Consider the following 21,815-nt stretch of genomic DNA (forward strand, 5'->3'; position numbering starts at 1 on the left):
TCAGTATGGTGATTACCAGAGGGAAAGGGGGTGGGGGCTAAAGGAGGGATAAATCGTGATGAAAGTAGACTTGACTTGGGGTGGTGAACCCACAATGCAATATATAGATGATGTGTTGTAGAACTGTACACCTGAAACCTATATAATTTTATTAACCAATGTCACTCCAATAAATTCAACTAAAAAAAGAAACATGCTTAAATTTGTTTAATCCAACATCTCTCAAATCTTAATTGACCACAGAGTACCTATTGTCTTATAACATTTATTAAAACAGAAGTATTATTTCATAGAACAGATTTTGAGAAACTGGTACTATAAGCATAGAAAAGTTTGAAAGGAGATACACTAAAATGTTAATAATATTTATGGGCTCTAGGATTATGGGTACTGTTTCTTCTCTTTGTATTTTATGAAAAATTTTTGCAATAAGTATGTATTACTTTTATAATCAAAACAGTAATAAGGCTATTCCCATTTTTCAATTGCATGCTTTAAAGGAGAAAGATAAGGTAAAAATAGTTTAAGATAAAGACAATTTATTTTTTTAATGTTGTTTTTTTTAACTGATAGATACTTCCTCATTGTAAGCAAATAGCACACTTTCCACTCTTGTGGAATCCAGCAAACTAAACTGCAGGCTTGCCCAATTGGATCTTCTAGCACTTCATTGGACTGGTTCACCTACAAGAATACTAGGGAAGGAAGAGAAAATAATGAATGCTGAACAAAGTTTAAAGTCCTATACACTCTCCTGGTATGCACAGTTACTTTATAGTTACATCACCTTTTCCAATATAAGATTTTAGACAGCTTCTTCTCTTAATAAAAACCAAATGCTTTGATACAAACAAAATACTTCGGTGACTTGAGAAAATGAATAAAAGTGTGTTTCTGGTACATTTGGGATTGGAGGTAGAGGTAGAAGTATGGTCAGATAGTTTTTCTTTTGTTTTTAAAGTATCTTTTTAAAAATGTACTAATCAAGCAAAACAGTTTGTTGTGGAAAGATTAGAAAGTGCAGATAGACAAAAATAAACATGAACTCAAACCACAACAATAGTAATAATAATTAAAGCCACCTATTCACTACCACAAGGGGGAAAACCATGTTTAATATTTTGGTTAGGTCCTTATGCACATATGGTTTTTAATAACAAATTGGATTAAATTGTATGTCCTCTTATAATCTGTTGTTTTCCACTCAACAACGTTTCATGAATATGATTCTGCATAACTGTCCTTCTACGACAATGTTTGGTTACTATATAGTACTCATTGTATGAATGTTCAGTGCTTTCTTTAACCAACCAATGGGCTTTTAAGTTGTTTCGAGTTTTTCACTATTACGAACAGTACTAAAAATTCCTTATACATGTATCTTTGCATAGTTGGTAGTGCCAGTCATTCCCCTGATTGCAATGGAGTGCCGAGAGGCTTCCATGTTGATTTCCTCAGGTAACCAGCAGCTAGCTTAAGCCTCCATTACAGCTGCAGCCAATGGTGTATTGGTGAGTATAGAGGATGAATATAGGGGTACAGAGCGATTGCTTCTCGGCCTTTTGACTAAGATCAAGTGTAGCATTTGTTCTTATCAGTTTAATATCTCATACATCCTCTATCTGAGGACAACATATTAAATGTTTTTTTGGAGCAGGCAGACGGAATAGGTATTTGCTCTGTCCACTCTGCATTGACCCACTCTTGCAGTACCTCTGGGAATGGTGCATCAATAAAAAAATAATAAAAAAAAGAGGCACAGAGAAACTGTTTGCAATCCTTGCTGTGATATGTATTAATAAAAAATCAACAGGTATTATTGAGGATATACTATGTGTCAATTTTTCCTGTGACTTGATGTCCCCCTTTTGACAATAGACTCAAATCTTCCTTTATTTCTGCAACATTAAAAAAAATTATACCTTGAAGTATTTTTTTTTTTCCTCTGTTGTATTATTTTGCTTTTCCTCTACAAAGAAATTGTCTCCTGCACCTATCATTTTTTCTCTGATCTTACTTTCATTAAAATCTTTGTTTATCTCTATTTAATAGTGCTGGCTTTTTGATCCTGTATTCCAAATCTCCTTTTATATTTTTCATCAGTCTTCTTTTGTTTCGCTACAAGCTGACCTGCCTTCTCGCCCTCACTGCCCTGATGTTTTTTTCACTAGGCAGCTTGTTTGTTCCCAGTAAGTGCTTATTGTGCTTTCTCCTCAGGCCAAGCCATTTACTTCAAAGAAGGAAGTACTTCTCTTGGTATGTTGCCTACTTTAGCTTCACAGAAGTCCCTCTGGATGTGCAGTTTAACCAATACTTCAGATGTTTCTGATGCAGCTGGCCTGCTGGCCATAGTTTGAGTAACAATGACTTAAAAGATACAGAATCAGATACATCTTGACTTGAGTCCTGGTTTCTTTAGTTAGGAAATTCAGTCTTTCTCTGCTTTTGGGAAGAAGGAAGAGGACTGGTGAAAATATAGCCAGTCTCTGTCACACTCTGTCTTACTGACCACCTGATATCTATTCCACTCTTCCTTCTGTACATGGAGCACAGCCACCCTGTAGTGCACACAGAAACATGACACCCAGACTCCCGGTTGGAAACAACTTTGTTTCTCTAGCTGCTGAGAGTGCTGTCAACACACAGCCCCTAGCTGTTAGCAATTTCAGGGATTGCCTCAGCTGTCAAGAGCTGCCTGTACTTCCCACATCCATTAACAAACTGAGGTGGATTAAAAAGGCCCAGCTATATCAGGCTAATGTGGGGAAGCTCTGATGGGGTCAACCAAGGTCTTGTTGAACTTGCAAGGCAGTTTAACGTCTCCTTTCCTCCCCCTAACCTCCACAGGCATTGATCACTGATAATACCCTGCATACCGAACTCCTACCTCACTATCTGCTTCCAGAACACCTGACTTGTGGCACAACATTTCCCCAATACTCAAATCTATTCCTCACCGTGTCCAGCTCAAAGTCCAGAGTATCTGGATGATGTTTGCTTCTCTCAAGTCTGGGTCTAGCTCTTTTTGGTTAAGTGACCTAAGAACTGAAGCAAGTTATCTGCCCCTGATGTTCACCCCCCCATATACAATGATGGAACAGGAAGAGAATAATCACCATAAACATTCCCATATGGGAAGAGGAAGAGTGGGAGACACACAGCAGTCACTGCTTGACAATCCTGGAATCCTGCTGGGCAGACATTGATTAGGCTGGGATCTTGCTTTATAGGAGGAGCTTCCTGGCCCATTGCTCATCCTCTGGGAGGCCCTTCCTGTCCATTATTCTCTATGGCTGCATCTGAAGCCAGTGTAAGGGAGCACACTCTCCTGGGAGCTATGTCCAAATACTGTTTTAAGGCTCAAACAATGAATAGCTCATTTTGTTTTGCTTCATGGTTTCTTTAGCAATAAGCTTCTCTCAAAAACTTAGCTGACTTCCATTTGGTTCCAATCAGTTCTATGTGCCAGTAACTACACCCAAGGTTGTTTTCTAGACACAGTTCTTGATTCTGTCATAATTTTGAGGTTCTTTAGGAGTCATAGGTGGAGATACCACATCCTTAACCTAATCTTTGCCCTCAGCTGCTTTACTAGATTGTAAAGTTTGAACAGTCCTTTACTACACAAGGCTTCTTTAATCCCATCACACACTTCCATAGGCTACCCCCTGCTTGGACTGTGTCCCATCATAGCACTGACCCACCACTTTGCAATTATTTCTCTGTCTTTCTAGCAACCAAGACAGAGATAGTCAGGTAGTTATCTCTTGGTAAGTACTGACTGAATTAATGAAATTTAGGCTTTTCTAACTATACTTAATTATATTATGAACTATTTCAGGAATCTCTTTGGCTTCATAAGATTTAGGTAGAGCAGCTATTTTCAACCTTTTTCATCTCATGGCACATGCAAACTACTAAAATTCTGTGGCACACTAAATGTTATATTTTTTGCCTCTCTGACAAAAAAATAGGTATAATTTTGATTCATTCACACTGGATGGCTATTGTTAATTGTCATGTTTTTATTTGATAATATAAGGAAAAAAAGTCAGTGCCTCTGACTAAATAGTCTGGTATTGTATGTTTTAAAAATTCTTGCAGCACACTGGTTTAAAATTGATGATGTAGATAAATATTTTGGTAAATTTTCAGGCAATTAAAAAAAAAAGTTAATTATATATTTTTCATGTATAGTTCCTGAACCAAAGGGAAGGATAATTAGGAGTTAATGAAGTTGGTAAAAAATGATCAGCTGTAAACACTGGTTATTAAATGTCCCCTGTAAATGGTTGGTGACATGGCCTTTCAGAGATTTGTTCCCAGAATCACGTTCCTTATAATTTTCCCTGAATTACCGAGGTTCAGACTGGTGTGGAACCTGATTGTCCCTGTCTCTTCTTCAAGTTCCCTCTCTCCTCCCCTCTCCTCATCCCACAACAGCTTACGTGAGGCAGCAGAGGGTCCCCATTAGTGCTGTGCTGACAAGAAAAGCAAAAATGGCTGCTGGAGGAATGGAGTTTTTGATGAGATCCCACAAGTAACCCCTGAAGTCACTCAGCCAGGACCTGTGATTTTCTGCAGAAAGAGCATAGCGTTTCATTGAGGAGAGGTCAAGTAAATGCTGTGATTTCAATCTTGGTTCAAATTCAAGTAGTTGTCCCAGGTATAATGCTCTTATGGTTGCCCAGAGCCCATATCCTTATCTACTTTGCTTGCTGCCTCTAAGATGTTCAAGGGGTAAACATTTTTTAAAAAGGTATCCTCAGATGGATATAATCTTTTCCTCCTTATAAGCCAAATAAAAACAATAAGCTCTGCCCTAGATATCTTAAGGGCTGGTTTGAGGTCTTGGTTTATAAATGGGGTACTTTGTGAAAGAGGAGCATGAATTAATAACTAATATGTTGTTGCCTAGAGTATGTTTGTGAGTTACTCTGCAGGAGGCTGAGGGTAGTGAGTGTCCCAGAAAGAGAAAGTAGAAGGCCATCAGCCCCTGGAATATCCAGAGGGGGAAGGGGCCAGAGCAACTGGCAGAAGGAACTTTAGGAGAGTCTGCTGGTTAAGGTAAGGCTCAAGATATTGTGTGTTTTCTTTAAGAAGTGAACATTATTTTTAAATACATAATCAGTATTTCCTGACCTGAGACATGCATGTTATGTCTTAGGAAGACAGGAACACTCATTCTAACAGCAAACACACCCCTTGAGCGTGGTTTTGATCCTGCTTCATCTTGTGTTCTAAAGGCGGATAAAGGTGACTTAGAGGAAACTACAGTTTCCAAGAGGCAAGTCAGGGAGCACAGCAGAAATCCAATGCTCAGCAGCTTGTAAGGTTCCATGGAATCTCCCAAGGGCCACTCAACTGTACTTGCTCAGCCAAGGGTAGATGGATTTCTCCTTGGCTCTTTCCAAGGCAGTTTCGTCTGAAAAGTTATAAAATGGTGAGTTAGTTTTTATAGCAAAAAGCTTCTTACCTGTCATGAACACAAGAATAATTCACCAACTAACACTATTGAATCCTTAACATGGTCAGTTTCCAAAGTAAAATGCATCCCCCCTCCAAAAAACAAAACAACACAAATCAAAGCTTTACTATGCTCTATCAGTCAGATACCTGACATTCCTTTAGGCTCCCTTTAGGCTTCCCCAACTCAACTAGTGGAAATTATTTCAGTTGTTCAAGCTAAAATGTGTGATGTCACCTTTGACTCATTTTTTTTCACTCCCACATCTTACCTATCAGAAAAGCCTGGTCTACTTTATCTAGAAAGTATACTCATAATCTTGCCACTTCTGACTACTTCCAGCACTATTCACCATCATTTCTGTCTCTCTGTTTCCATCCTCACCTCCCTTCAGCCTCCTCCACTGAGCAGTCAAAGAGATCTTGCTTTTCGGTAAATCAGATTATGTCTTATTTATTTCCCTGAACTCATCCTATTATCTCCTCTTGATCACTGTAACTGAACCTCATTTGCTCTTGAACAAGCCAGGTGTGTTCCCACCCTGGGGCTTTTTGATTTGCTAGTCTCTTTCCAAGGAAAGCCTTCCCCCCAGATAATCTCATAACTCATTTTCTCACCTCCTTCAGGTGCTCAAATACCACCTTCCCAATGAGGATTTTATGGAGAATTCTTTATTAATATTTTACCACTCTCAACATAAAAATTACAACTAAACTACAGAACAACCATCATTCAGAACTGCCTGAAATCAAGCTGATTGGAAGTCCTACAACTAGGGAATTAAAAGAGAAGCCACATCGAGACTGATAGGAGGGGCGGAGATGCGGAACAGGCTGGTCCCACACCCAGGTCTGGAGAATAAAAATTGGGAGGGATAGCTCCATTTCGGAGGTTCCCCTTAAGGAGTGAAGGGTCCCAGCCCCACACTAGGCCCCCCAGTCCAGGGTCCTAGTACTGAGAAGTCCCCATAACTTCAGGCTCTAAAAACCAGTGGAGATTGAGGCTTAAGGAAGACAGAGGTTGCTGGAATCCCAGGCAGCTCCTCTTAAAGGGCAACAGACAGACTAATTTGGACTCACTCCCTCTGAGCTCCAGTGTGGGGGCAGCAGCATGAAAGGCATCACAGACATATGTGGAGGAACTGAATTGTATGGCATCAGGGCAAAACCTTGGAGGGGGTAGCTTTCTCCCAGATAGAAGTGCTGGCAGAAGACATTGTTCCTTTGATGATCCCTCCCCTCCCAGAGCCAGCATCTGAGATTCCATAAACCTTGCTCACATATTTGCCCTACCCTGGTGATGACAAGAGCCCCCCCCCCCCCCCCCCCGCTGACTTTCGTTCCCACCCAAGCTGTTTCCAGTGGCTTTTCCATACGAATGACCTGACTTGGCTCATGCTTCAGGTTTTCTTAAAATCTCTCAAACAAGCAGCTTCTGGCCCCAGCATGCCCCATACTTCTCACTAAGTGACTCCAGCCCTGGCATTAGCAGCAGCTGGCCTTGGTTTGCAGCTTGGCCTCTCCTGGGCACCTCTAAGCCCAGAATGAGTAGCAGTCATCTGCAGATCGCTTTGTAGCTCATGCTGGGTGGCCCCTGGAAGAACACAGGCAGTGGCTAACCTTGGCCTGCACCTCACAGACAGCCCCAGAGCCGGTGCACCCAGTGGACAACTTTAGTCCTCTTCCAAGCATCATCACCCAATCACCTCCACAAGTGACGTACTCAAGGGACAGACTCAGTGAGCACCAGAGCCCTGCTGAAGTAAGTCCTCCTTTTTGAGGTGGGCCCCTGCACAACTGATCCTCCACAGTGGTCAGTGGTCAGAGGTTAGTGGTTGCAGCCAATCTTTGCAACCGACTGGCCTGGGAATAAATTCCTCCCATTGACGTGTCAACAGTAATTGAGGCTCAACTACAAGAGGAGGGTGTACACAGCCCACCACCTCAAGTGCCCAGCTTGGGTGATCAGGGAGGCTGTGCCACTGGACCCTACAGAATACCTATTACATTAGGCCACTCTACCAAGTCTGGGAGACATAGCAGCTCTACTTGATACATAGAAACAAAGGGAGGCTGCCAAAATGAGGAGACAAAGAAACATGTCCCAAATGAAAGAACAGAACAAAACTCCAGAAAAAGAACTAAACAAAATGGAGACAAGCATTCTACCAGATGAAGAGTTCAAAACACTGGTTATAAGGATGCTCAATGAACTTAGTGAGAATTTCAACAGTATAAAAAAGGACCAGTCAGAAATGAAGGATACACTAACTGAAATGAAGAATAATTTACTGGGAATCAACAGTAGAGTAGATGAAGCCAAGAATCAAATCAGTGATTTGCAATACAAAGGAGCAAAAAACACCCAATCAGCCCTGGCTGTTTTGGCTCAGCAGTTAGAGCGTTGGGCCATGGACTGAAGGGTCCTGGGTTTGATTCTGGCCAAGGGCATGTACCTCAATTGCAAGCTTGATCCTGGACCTGGTAGGGGCAAGTGCGGGAGGCAACCAATGGATATGTTTCTTTCACACTGATGTTTCTCTCTATCTCTCTTTCTCTCCTCCACTCTCTCTGAAAAGCAATGGAAAAAATATCCTTGGGTGAGGATTTAAAACAACAACAACAACACACCCAAATCAGAACAGCAAAAAGAAAAAAGAATCCTAAAATATGAATATAGTTTAAGGAGCCACTGGGACAACTTCAAATGTACCAACATTCATATCATGGGGGTGCCGGGAGAAGAAGAGAGAAAGCTAGAAATTGAATACCTATATGAAAAAATAATGATGGAAAACTTCCTTAACCTGGTGAAGAAAATAGACATACAAGTCCAGGCAGTGCAGAGAGTCCCAAACAAGATGAACCCAAAGAGACCCACACCAAGACACATCATAATTAAAATGCAAAAGGTTAAAGACAAAGAGAGAATCTTAAAAGCAGTAAGAGAAAAGCAGTTAGTTACCTACAAGGGAGCTCCCATAAGACTGTCAGCTGATTTCTCAACTGAAACTTTTCAGGCCAGAAGGGATTGGAAAGCAATGTTCAAAGTGATGAAAAGCAAGGACCTACAACCAAGATTACTCTACTTAGCAAAGCTATCACTTTAGAACTGAAGGACAAATAAAGAGCTTCCCAGACAAGAAAAAGCTAAGGGAGTTCATCACAACCAAACCAGTATTACATAAAATGTTAAAGGGTCTTCTTTAAGAAGAAGAAGGAATAAGAAAAAAATATGAACAATAAAATGACAATAAATACATATCTGTCAATTGAATCTAAAAAATGAAATAAATGAACAAGCAGAACAGAAACAGACTCACAAATACAGAGAACGTTTTGATAGTTGCCAGATGAGAGGGGGTCGGAGGGAATGGGTGAAAAAGTGAAGGGATTACGTACAAATTGAGACTGGCTGGCATGGATCAAAGGTTGAGCATCCATCTCTGAGCCAGGAGATCACAGTTAGATTCCAGATCAGTGCACATGCCCAGGTTTCGGGTTTGATCCCCAGTAGGGGACGTGCAGGAGACAGATAATCAATGACTATCTCTCATTATTGATGTTTCTGTCTCTCTCTCCCTGCTTTCCTTTCTCTGAAATCAATAAAAACATATATATAAAAAGAGATGTACAAATTGGTTGTTATAGAATAGTCATGGGGATATAGTCAACAATATTCTAATAGCTATGTATGGTGTCAGATGGGTGCAAGATTTAATAGGATGATCACTTAATAAGCTATGTAATGTCTAATCACTGGGGTGTACACATAAGACTAATATAATAATGTATGTCAACTTTAATTGAAAATAAAAATGATTTAAAAAAATAATAAATAAAATTGTACCACTCTCCATGAACTTTCTAATTGTCTTTCCTACTTTATCTTTCTCCATAAACTTCATTGGAACCTGGTATAATACATATTTTACCTTTTTGTTTTATGTCTTTCCTGATTAGAATGTCAGCAACCTGAGGACAGGGATTTTTGTCTGTTTTGCTTTAGTTACTGCTGAACAGTAAACTTAGCATATAGCATGCTCAGATGCTCAATTAAATAAGTGAATGGATGGTGAATTTTGGCAGATATTGTTCACTGCCTGAGCCAACAGTCATTCCCAACCCCTTTTCACTTACTACATATAACTAGAGAAGCTAGAAAAGCTGAATCATCCTTTTCCCAGCTATCCTTGTAGCCGGCAGTGGCTATGTTGATGTAATTCTGGACAAGAAAGCATAACAGAAATCTGATGGGTAGCTTCTGGGAAGATTTCTCATTGTATTGATCAAAGAGATTTTTCACTGTATTGATCAAAGAGAAGGTGCTACCATATTTCCTTTGTGCTGCCTTGAACATTGTTGAAGTGTTAGCCAAAACTGGAATAGCCATCTTGTGACCATGGGGCAATGTACATGAGGAAAAGGTCAAGAAAATGCCATCTATTCTGGGTCTGACAATTTCAGGCCACTAAACCAACAAGTCTATTTGCCTACCTCCAGACTGCTTGGTATGAGAAAAATAAACACCTACTTGAGTCATTGTAGTTTGGACTTTCTGTTACTTAAGACATTTATAACAAATACACTCACCCATCCACTATTTGATAGGGATCAAAGAGCTGTGTCAGGTGTGAAGCCACTTACCTGAAAATTGACTTAGCACCAAGGGATCCAAAGAAGCCAGTGAATTAGGCCTCAGTCTTCAAAGTACAGCAGAAGGTGGCAAGAATCTTCCCCTAATGTCTCTGAAGTTCCAAATAGAATTCTACCACTCCTTATGATGTCATTTACTGAATTTGTCCCTCCCCCAGTCTCTCTCTATTTGACAGCTAAGCATACAGACATCTTTTTCTGTCTATGCATAAACATCTGTGTTGATACTGAAACCCATCCTTACAGTAGCTGCATCCTCGAAGGCTTGAAGAATTCTAAGATATTTTATTTGCCACATGGTATCTACTACAGTTTATAATAGTGTATTTATGGAACAAAAGTACATGATAAAGGTGGCATTTTACATCAGTAGAGGAGAGAGTTTAATATAATGATTGGCTATCCATTTGGATACACTAAAACAAGAGCCTTATGCACAAAAATAAATTCTAGATGAATTAAGGACTAGACAAAAATAAAACCATATACATATTGAAATAAAATATGAGTGAATGTTTTTATAATCTTAATGTGGAAAAAACTACTTTGAGCATGCCATAAATGAAAATACTGATAAATTTATTGCATAAAAACATAAAGCTTTCATACAGCAAAATATTGTAAAGAAAGAAGATTAATAACAAATTAGGTAATGCATTTTTAAACATATATGACATTTTCTCCAGGATTCTGGTTGGTTACAACCTCTAGAAAACTTGAAAACTTATAAAAGGAGGATTCATGGGATGAGCTACAGTCTCCACAGCTGCATTTTGTCCTAAGAGATACCCCACTGGATCACTTGAGTGCCAAGTATATTGCTTTGTGCCCCTACTGTGTAGCAGCAGCCCTGATTCCTCATGAATATCAGGGTCAATTATTCCTGCTAGTATGGCAACTCCTATCTGAGATAAGAAAGGAAAGAGTGCTAATTGAGTAAGCATCTCTCTCTTGATCATGCCTGGTGCCTCCCAGTTCTTAGGCCCTCTCTCCTATCCTCTTGAGAGAATACACTTCCAGGCTTCTGCTAGTGTTGCTGTGTGGAACTGAATAGAAAACTGTGGATTGTAAGATTAAACTACTTTTCAAATAGTCTAATTCAACAGTTTCTCAAGTAATTTTCTTTAGTTTAGCATGCACCTGTGTCTCCATTTCCAAAGTCACCCATAGCCACCAATTCCTGGCTGTTTTGGAGGATTCTGTAGTGTAAATCCAGTTGTGTCTTGGCTTTCCCAGTTGATAGCTTAGGAGTCTACTTTCTAGGGATTTCTAAGTTAATTGCCAATTTTATGTATTCTTTCTACTTTCTAAAATTTTATTACCCTGGTCTCCTCTAAGAATTTATGAAGCCCTCCCCCCTTTTTAAAATTTTATGGTTCTTCTATTAGATAGTGAAGGTTAAGGCTTTCATTCAATTTACCATCTTTAGTTGGAAGTCTTCAAGCCATTTCAAAACATTAATAACAGGCCGCTGGGGGAGCATAGGGAGGAATGCCTTGCAACCAATATAAGCAGGATTCATGGTAGGAAATAGCTCCTCAGAAGAAATTATATTTAAGTGATATTTATATTGAGATGTAAAAGATGAATAGAAATTAGCTAGATTGGTGAAGGCAGGGAGAGACTGATACAGAAGAAACGGTGTTATAAAAGACTAGGGGCAAGAGGGAGCATGACAAATTGGAACAATTGCAAAGTGGGAGATGGAGGAGTGATGGGTGATGAAGCTGGATGTGAATTAAGACATATTTGAGGGAGAATGGATAGCACCTATTGAATTATAGAAAATTTTGCAGGGAGGGAGAGGAATATATCAATGACAAAACTTGAGTTTCTGGTTTGGTGAATAGTCATGTCAAATAGGAGAGAGGACAATTAATATAATATGTGGGACATTTGAGGCAAGGTGTACAATAGGCACTGGGATATCTAGATGCTGCACATAGAAGAAAGATTGGCATAAAAATAGAGGTGTATGAATATGTATATACTTTGGAAATATTCTTGGATTGCATTGAGGAAATGTTTTCTTCACATTTCTGTGAATTGTTGAAGATTGCAGTTGAGAATTGTGAAGTTTAGAAAGTACTGTTTGGGTTGCAAGTGACAGAAACCCAACTTTTTGTTTAGGAATGAAAAGGAATCTTGGTTCACAAAACATGGACCAAGTAGGAGTATGAGGAGGGCAGTTTCTCAAAGGAAGGGATGCTAGGTAGACAAAGAACAGGTGACCACTATTGATATCACTTTAATTCTTTTTTTGTAGATGATCTATCTTGACAGGATGTTTTGAAAATTTTGTTCTTATAAAATAGAAAAGCATGTGACTGAAGGTCTCAGTCTTGGTTAAGCAATATGGATTAAATTATACCCACAAGTTTCTGGGAGTGCTATGTCAGTCATTATCCTGGGATTAGATAGCCAAAGAAGGAGGTTAAGAATAGTTGCAATCAGTTCATAAACATTTAAGTTAAGTCTATACTCAATCTGACATCACAAAACTGAGCTTCTGTATACTGTACTTACTAAAAAGGATATAAGCTTTTCTATAACATTGATAGACTTGTTTCAGTATGTATCTTCCAAAGGTTGTTGACTTGTAATTTTGAGATTGTTTGGTAAAATGTTTGTGACAGAAAATTATATTGGTTCACTTAAAGTTGTAAACTATATTTGTCATAGGAGATTGCATTTGCTCACCAATCCTATAATAATTAACTTGCTATGATCTCAGTGATCTTATAAAGAACTCATCGAGCATTATAAAATAGTGTGGATTTTCCAGCCTTAACAAGTGTCAGTTTTCCTATTTGACTAGGTTTAGGCCAGTAAACAATGCGCAACCTCACTCTTCTACATTATCCCTGGAATTTAACATTGGTCCCAGGCTATGTTCTGTTCTGGTCTTTCTTTAATTCTGCCTTGTACTAAGAGACTCTGTTTGATCTGAAGATTCAAATTCATTTTATTATTATTATTTTATCTCAAAGAATTTTTTTGTATTGTTTTATTTGACCACATCCATTCTGATCTCTCCTTCAGGACTTTCAACTTTTTATCGTGGTAAGAACACTTAATGTGAGATCTATCCTCTTAACAAATTTTGAAGTGCACAAACCTTATTAACTACAGAAACTCTTTTGTACAGCAGATCTCTGGTACTTATTCATGTAACATAACTGAAACTGTACCCATTGAATGGAGACTCCCCAGTCTCCCTCTATATAAGCTCTTCTGGATCAAGGCTTCATTTCTAATTTAAAAAATTTTATTTTGCCTCATATCACTTTTTACTGTGAGTTCAATTTAATCTGGTTTTCTAACTCAGTAATTTGTTTTCCTAAAGTGTCTATCCTGCTATTCAGTGCCTCTATTTTAAAAAATATCATTGTTCACATTTTTTATTGTAAGGGTAAAACACAACTCTCAAAGGCCATTTGTTTGTATGTGTCAATGTCTTATTTAACTATTTATTGAGGAAACTGGCAGGAAGATAAAAAAACTGGTTCCAAGAACATTTGAAATAGACGTGCATATAGTCAATGGGGAAAGAATGCCTAAACAAGATTATTAAATTATACTATTTCAGATTTAGTCAAAGATAATTTGAGTAGCGACTGCCTTTTATAAATGCACTTTGTCACAAAGCTCCCTGAATATTCTCTCACAAAACTGTTACTGTGAATGGATGAAATGCTCAATAGCATTTCCCTTTTGAACCCGTAAAAGAAAGATTATTAAATTAGACATAAGAGTGCTTAACCTTTTACAAAAAATAAAACCATATCACCTTTGGGGTTAACTTCTCTACTAGGCTATAAAGCAAAACAACTTATTGACTTCTGTAAATTAACCTCTAACCTTGAAAGAATCTTATAGTACTATAAACCATTTGCACCTTGATCAGTTGTGAATTGTGATTATACAGGGTGGGCAAAAGGAGGTTTACAGTTGTGAGTACAAGGAATACAGAGTTTATTCCTGTATTAGTGATCACAACCCATTATATATTTTGTTGGTTAGAATTAAGACCAAATGGCTTTATTTATACATCTTTTTGATGTTTTTTAAAGCCATGCACCCCTTAAAAATCTTATTAAATCTTTGGATGCTATTGTCAGAAAAACATACATACATAAATGTTGTTCTTAATCCAGGGGATTTGGGGGCTCTTGAATCCCATCTATGAACCTCAGTTTAAGAACACCAGTTTTTGAGGCAAGAATGTGTCATTAACAGTGCCCCAAGATGGCTAAGTAAGATAATTATATCTGTGAGGAGGCAAAAATAGACTTTAATGTAGCAGTTCTTATCTCCATTTTGCAGGCTGTCAAAATGACGTGCCCCCCCCCCTTTTTTTTTTGGTTTAAAGGAGTATGAATTAGGTTTATTTTATTTTATTTTATTTTTAATTTATCTTTATTGTTGAAAATATTATGGGTGTCCCATTTTTTCTACCCATTGAGCCCCTCTACCTTGCTCCCCTCCCCTCCCCAGGCCTTCGCCTTTTAACTTCAAGGCCGTGGTGATAGAATCCCAAAATATGTTTTGTTCCATGCTGGGCCAGGATAATAAAAAAGCGAGAGTTTTATTTTAAATGTTCAAAGCTTGATCTGAAATGCTTACATCAGGAATATCTCTGCCAACTTTAAGTACATTGCTTTTCTACAGAGGAAGAAGTAGTGGCTGTTTGAGAGGCCTAATTTGTAAGGAGGAGAATGCTTTCCAGATGGGTTTCCATATATATATATATATATATATATATATATATATATATATATATATATATATATATATATATACATACATATATAATTTGCCTAACTACATTGGAAGGAAGCACCAGCATTCGAGCAGCTGCAGAAAAGCTTAAGAGTTAAATAGGATACAATACTCCCATAAAATGCAGGATTAATGACAACTATTGGGAAGCTTCAGGGCAGTGTCTGCTTGGACTGCATCATTCAAATACACAGAAAAATGATAGTGCCACGGGCAGTACAGGGTAGGAGGTAACCCAGAGGCTAGGCTCAGAGGTGGAAGGCAAGTCTGAGAGGTGTGCTGGACTGGAATTAGGGAATGGTCTGGGCCTAGGGGGGAGGGGCAAGTGGACTGGCAAGGGCTTTGCTTAAACCTAGACAGTCCAGGCCAAACTGGGATGGTTGGTTATCCTAGTGGTACCAGGTTAATAGGGGGTGAGAGGGGCACTTAAGACAATCCTATGATTGTATACTATATAAACAATTGTATTTACTACATTTTAAGGAGGGAATTCTATGTTACAGTGGTTTTATTGGATCAGGAGAATTTATGAAGGTCTCAGAACTATTCCCTTGAAAATGCCAAAGGTCTCATACTTCATTTCTTGTCAGTACAGCTGCTGTGCCTCGCATCCCACAATCTCCAGCCTCAGGGCAATGTGGTTCACCCAGCTCTGGGGATGAATTCTAAGGTAGCGAGTCAGTAGCGGTGGGTCTAGAGAGTTCACTACAGGTGTGAAGGAGTCTTGATTTCCCTGAAAAACCTGAAAGAGGAATGATAGCATTTATTAGTTGTCTGACAGGAAAAAAAAAATGTTTTCCCAACATGGCCAACAAAAGTGGGTGTGACATCTAGAATTAAGAGCACCTTGCTTGCCTGCCATGGAGGCCTTTGTCTTTGGCTCCTGGACAGTGCTAACTCCTTTTATCATGAGAGCCTTTAGCCTTTGTATATGGGGCTCCCTGTGCTCGGAATGCTCTTACCCCTTCTGTTACCTCATTTTTTCCTCTGGGTCTCGGTTTAAATGCCATCTCTTTAGAGAGACCCGTGCCATCTCAAATAGGACTCCTGTTGACTCTAAACTTTAACTTGTTTGTTTTCTTCATAGCAGTCAATATTTTTTCACTTATCTGTTTACATGGTTATTGACCATTCCTTCTGTTTTCGTCACCAAATGTCAGCTCCATGAGGACAGAGACCTTAGTCGCTGATCTATCTTCCACACGTAGAATTATAGTATAATGTATATACATGGCAAATACACTACAAACATTTGTTGAAGTTTGAGAAAAAATTTGAGAAACATTAAGGTCCCTGTACTGAGATTCTTTGACAAATCTTTATGGTATATTTGGAGGCTTGCACATCTGTTAGACTTATTTCTGGTTATTTCCCCTCAAATTTTTATTTTGAAATATAACCAACCTCAAGAAATTGAAAAGACAATACAGTGAACACTTAAATCATTCAATTAGATTCATCAATTGTTAACATATTGATATATTTACTTTCTTTCTACACACACACACACGCATTTTCTGAACTACTTGAAAGGAAGTTGTAAACATCCTGGCATTTTAGTCCCTAATACTTCAGCATGCCAAACCTAAAAATGAGGTCATTCTTCTACATACCCACAGGATAACATTATTATACCCAACAAATGTAATATTGATAGCTCAATGATATCTTCATATAGTTTTTCCAATCCAGAATTTAATAAAAGGTCACACATTGCATTTACTTATCATAACTCTTTGAATCTTCTTTAACCTAGAGCAGACTCCTACTCTCCGGTCTTTTTTTGTTCTTCATGACATTCACTTTTATTTATTTATTTATTTGGATTTGGAAACTTTGGGCATTGACATTTTTAAAAGTCCAGGACCACTTTAGCCTGTTTGGCTCAGTGGTTAGAGCATGGGCCTGCGGACTGAAGGGTCTCGGGTTCGACTCCAGTAAAGGGCATGTATCTCAATTGCAGGCTCCATCCCCCGCCCAGTTGAGGTGCGTGCCGGAGGCAGCCAATTGATGTTTCTCTCTCACATCAATGTTTCTCTCTCTCTCTTCCACTCTCTGAAAGGCAATGGAAAAAATATCCTCTGGTGAGGATAACAAAAAAAAAAGTCCAAGACCATTGTGCTGTAGAATGTCCCACATTCTAAATTTGTGTGACTGTTTCCTCATTATTAGATTTTGGTTAAGCGTTCTCAGTGAGAGTACTAAGTAGGTGATGTGTTCTTCCCACCACATCACATCAGGGGACATATGATACCAGTTTGCCCCATTATTGATAAAAGTTTGATCACTTGGTCAAGTTCATGTCCACCAGATCTCTCTGTTATAAAGGCAGCTACTTTCCTTTCCTAACCAACAATCTGTGAGACTCTGTAAATATTCTCTTTGCCATCAAGCTTTCATCCAATGGTTTTAGAATCCATTAAAGTTCCTTACAAGTATTAAATAGTATATTGATAGTCGCAAATTGATTTTCTAATTTTGTCGTTTCTTCAAATTTTTATCTCATGGCAGAAGGCAGAAGCACAAGAGACTGAGTCTAACACATAATCACATTTAAAGCTTCTGCTTGGAAGTGGTGTCATATCTACTTACATTCCATTAGTCAAAATGAGTACTACTGCCAAGCCCAAAGTCAGTGGACTTTTCACGGAAGGAGGGAGTGAAAAATCAAGAACAAACTATAATACCCTTTATCTCATCTGCCATTTTCTGATCATGTAGGTTTCTTAGTCCAGGAGTGCCCCCTACTGTTGATAAAGTGAAGTGCAAATTATTTCTTGTGATTTGTTTTTGCTTTTACAGGACACTTAATTTCCACCATTTGATATTTTTTGTTCATCACCAGAAAAAGTGCCTTTCCAAATCTGCCACATCTAGTCCAACATGCTTTCAGTCTCTTTATTTCAGTTATCCACAAGCCAATGCTATGATCCAGAAGGTATTAAATATTAGTGTTTCATCACTCAAGGTGTGACTTTCTCTTTTTAAAAGTGATTTTATCTGTGTTTTATCATGACTAGGTTTCACACTGACCTTTCCTCTTTTACAGTCTCTCCTGAACTCTCTCCAGGGTGAGCTCTGGAGCTACGTCTGCTAGCTTTGCCTGTTTATTTCCTACTTACTTGCAAATTGAAACTTATAGTATTTTTTGTCTTTTAGTTATTTTGCAGGTGAGTTATGGGTGGTTTTATTACACACACACACACAGATACACACACAGAGGGTGTGCTCAAAAATGTATACACACTTTAATAGCTGATTTCTATTACATTTTGAAAATGAAATGTATTTTAATAAATACTGCCTTCATAATTAGCCAAAGTATGTATCCATTTTTTGGGACACCTTTTTTGTGTGAAAGCTGTATGGAGAGATTTAGACAGCTATTATCCGATGAGAATGTGCAACTCAGTACTTGACATTTTAAAATGTTATTTTAAACTATGTTCCAATTGTTTCTGACATATAGAAATACAATTAAAATGTGTATTTATTTTGTTTTTAGCAAACTTGAAAAACTATTCCATTAATTCTTTTTTGTTATTTATCTTTATTGTTGAAAATATTACAGATGTCCCCTTTCCCCCCCACTGTCCATTGATTGTTATAATTTATAAATGAATATGAATTTTTTGACATTCTTCCCATGGAGAGGTTGGTCTATTTTGCTTTGTTTTAAATGTGAGCTGACCATTGATTCTTTGGACTGATAGAATATGGCAAAAGTGATGCTGTGACTCTTTGTGGCCTGGCTTCTTCAAAAGGACTGGAAGCTTCTACTGGCAATTTTTTGGAATCTAGTTCTTATGTAAGAAGCCCACGACATGTGGAGAGGCCCTGCAGAGATACTGTGTTGATGGAACGGTCAAGACTTCATGAGCGAAGAACCTATCTAGGAAGTGGATCCATCCACCCATCCCCACTGATGTCACATGGATTACAGACAAACCAGTCAGCCAGATCAACCTAAATTCCTAATCCACAAAACTGTGACCAAGTTTTGGGGTAGCTTGTTATGCAGTAATACTTAATTGGTACAGTAGATATCCTTATCTTATTCTCAATCTCAAAGGGAAAGCTTTCTGTGTTTTACCTAAAATATATTTGCTGTAAGAGTTTTGGGAATACCTTTTATCAGACTAAGAATTTTTTTTAAGAATAGATGTTGAATTTTAGAAAATGTTTTTTAGCAGCATTTATTGGTTATATAACCCTTCAGTTCATTAATGTGATGGGTTACATTAATTTTCTAATGTTAAGCCAACCTTGTATTTTTAGGATAAATCCAACTTGGATACATACTGCTAATACTTTGTTTTAGATCTATGTTCATGAATAAAATTGGCCTATTATTTTCCTTTCTAATAAAATTGTCCTTGTTGGATTTTATTGTCATCATAAAAAGAACTGGGTAATGTACATTTTCCCCCCATTTTTCTGGAAGAATCCTTGTAATATTGGTATTATTTCTGGAATTTTCTTTGTAAAAAGATTTTTGAACACCAATTAAATTTCTCAAAGGTTATAGAAGTTTCAAGGTTTTCTGTTCCTTCTTTAGTAAGTTATATTTACTAGGAATTAATCCATTTAATCTAATTTTTCAAATTTACTGATATAAGGTTAATAAATATCCTATTAATTTTTATGTTGGTAGGATTTTACTGGTTGGTAAAATCACTCATGTATGTTGGGAAATTTTTTAGTTTTTTCTTTAATGCATTAAAGGAATTTTCACTTGATTTTTTTTTTTTTTTTTTTTGCAAGGAGGTTTCAGAATTTTCCTTTCAGCATCACATAGATATCATTAACTATCTTCTCATTTTCATTCTTGTTTAGAAATCAGCTGTCAGTTCATCACCCTCATTATGATAATGTATGTGTCTTCTGGCTTCTTTTTATTGTGGTAAAATGTATATAAAATAAAATTTACCGTCTTAAGCATTTTAAAAGTATGTTTTCTTTCTCTATGTATATACTTATTCTGGATATTTCATTTAAATGGAATTATACAATATGTGGCCCTTTATGTCTGGCTTCTTTCACTTAGTATGTTTGAAAGATTCATCCATGTTGTAGCATGTATCAGCACTTTTATCTTGTATGGCTGCTATGAGCATTTGTGAAAATTGCCTATTTTCTATACTTTTGGGTACCTACCCAGTAGTGGAATTGTTGAATTATATGGTAATTCTATATTTACCTTATTGAGGGACCACCAAAATGTTTTCTACAGTGGCTGCCCCATCTCACATTCCCATCAGGAATGTGGGTTCTAATTTTTTTACATCCTTGCTAACACTTTTTATTTTCTGTAAATAAATTTTACAGAAAATTTACTAGTGTGACTAAAATTTTTTTAATTAAAAAAATTTTAGTCACACTAGTGGATGTGAAGTGATATCTTATTTTGGTTTTGATTTGCATTTTCTTGAGAGCTTGTTTGGAGGTTCTAGCAGGGGAGTGCTGCTACTCGTATACCCTTGACCGAAGACCAGTCCTCTCCTCTGGGGGGAAGGTCGTCCTCTTCAACTGAGCGCGAAGCTTCAGGAGGGACGCACATGGATCGGTGAGGGAGGAGGGGGACACCCGCCTAGCCAGCCAGATCAGCCGAATCAACTCTGGCAATCAATGGGGTGACAGATGTCGCAGCCATATCGCCCTCACATCCTTGATTTGCATTTTCTTAATGACTAGTGATGTTGATGTGCTTGTTGGCCATTTGTATATCTTCCTTGGAGAAATGCCTATTGAAGTCCTTTGTCTATTTTTAAATTTGTTTGTTGTTTTGTTGTTGAATTTAAGAGTTCTTTTATACCCTGGATACTAGACCCTTTATCAAACATGATTGGCAAATATTTTCTCCCATACGGTGAGCTGTCTTTTCAATTTGTTGATAGTATCCTTTGATGTACAAAAGTTTTTTGAAGAAGTCTACTATATCTATTTTTCTTTTGTTGTTGTTATGGTGTCATCTAAGAAACCACTGCCAAATTCAAGGTCACCAATATTTACCCCTATATTTTCTGCTAATAGTTTCATAGTTTTAGCTCTTATATTTAGGTACTTGATCCATTAATTATTTTTTTGTATATGATGTGTGGTAACAATTCTTTTGCATGTGGATACACAGTTTTCTCAGCTTTATATGTTGAAGAGACTATTCCCCCCCCCCCCCCATTAAGTGGTCTTGGCACCCTTGTTGAAAATAAATTTACCATAGATCTATAGACTTATTTCTGGACTTCAATCATATTCCACTGATCTGTCTATATTTATGTTAATACCACACTGTTTTGATGACTGTAGCTTTGTAGTAAGTTTTGAAATTGGGAAGTGTGAGTCCTTTGACTATGTTCTTTTTCAAGATTTTTTGGCTAGTCTAGGTCTCTTGAAATTCACATGAATTCTAAGATCAGTGTGTCCATTTCTGCAAAAATGTCCATTGGAATTTTGTTGGGGATGGCATTGAATCTGTAGATAGCTTTGGATAGTATTGCCATCTTAACACTATTAAGTTTTCCAATCCATGAACCCAGGATATCTTTCTATTTATTTAGGTCATCATTAATTTTTTTCAGCAATGTTCTTTAGTTTTCAGTGTATAAGCTTTGCATCTCTTTGGTTAAGCTTATTTATAAATATTTTACTCTTTTTTATGCTACTGTAAATGAAATTCTTTTCTTAATTTCCTTTTCAGATTTTTCATTGCTAGTACTATATAGAAATACAACTAATTTTTGTGTGTTGATTATGTATCTTGAAACTTTGCTGAATTAATTTATTAGCTCTAATGATTTTTTGTGGATTCCTTAGGATTTTCTACATATAAAATCATATCATTGGCAAAGACACAGTTTTACTTCATTGTTCCCAATTTGGATGCCTTTTATTTCTTTTTCTTGCCTAACTAT

At 37.6% G+C, this 21,815-nt stretch overlaps 2 protein-coding genes and 1 non-coding gene across 5 annotated transcripts in view; 1 reads left to right on the plus strand and 2 right to left on the minus strand.

Annotated features, from left to right (window-relative positions):
* Nucleotides 1-667: 667 nt before the first annotated feature.
* SMIM9 (small integral membrane protein 9) lies at nt 668-5,341 on the minus strand. The gene is made up of 3 exons (XM_016216913.2): nt 5,203-5,341; nt 4,449-4,578; nt 668-695 (listed from the first exon to the last, which is right to left on the minus strand). Exons 1-3 carry the CDS (start codon nt 5,339-5,341, stop codon nt 668-670), a joined length of 297 nt encoding a protein of 98 aa, XP_016072399.2.
* Nucleotides 1,547-1,735, plus strand: LOC148090552 (U2 spliceosomal RNA). The gene has a single exon (XR_015713760.1). It is a non-coding gene; the product is annotated as a U2 spliceosomal RNA (small nuclear RNA).
* Nucleotides 5,342-15,363: 10,022 nt separating the features above from the next.
* F8 (coagulation factor VIII) overlaps nt 15,364-21,815 on the minus strand; it is a 156,844-nt gene continuing 150,392 nt past the window's right edge. For all 3 annotated transcript variants that reach the window (XM_087813524.1, XM_016216918.2, XM_016216917.2), the window contains one exon: nt 15,364-15,646. In XM_087813524.1, the coding sequence (XP_087669650.1) occupies nt 15,491-15,646 (156 nt within the window). In that variant the 3' untranslated portion in view covers nt 15,364-15,490. The remainder of the gene's footprint in view (nt 15,647-21,815) is intronic.

This window comes from Miniopterus natalensis, chromosome X (assembly GCF_054644295.1).
Source record: "Miniopterus natalensis isolate mMinNat1 chromosome X, mMinNat1.hap1, whole genome shotgun sequence".
NCBI classification, from domain to species: Eukaryota; Metazoa; Chordata; class Mammalia; order Chiroptera; family Miniopteridae; genus Miniopterus; species Miniopterus natalensis.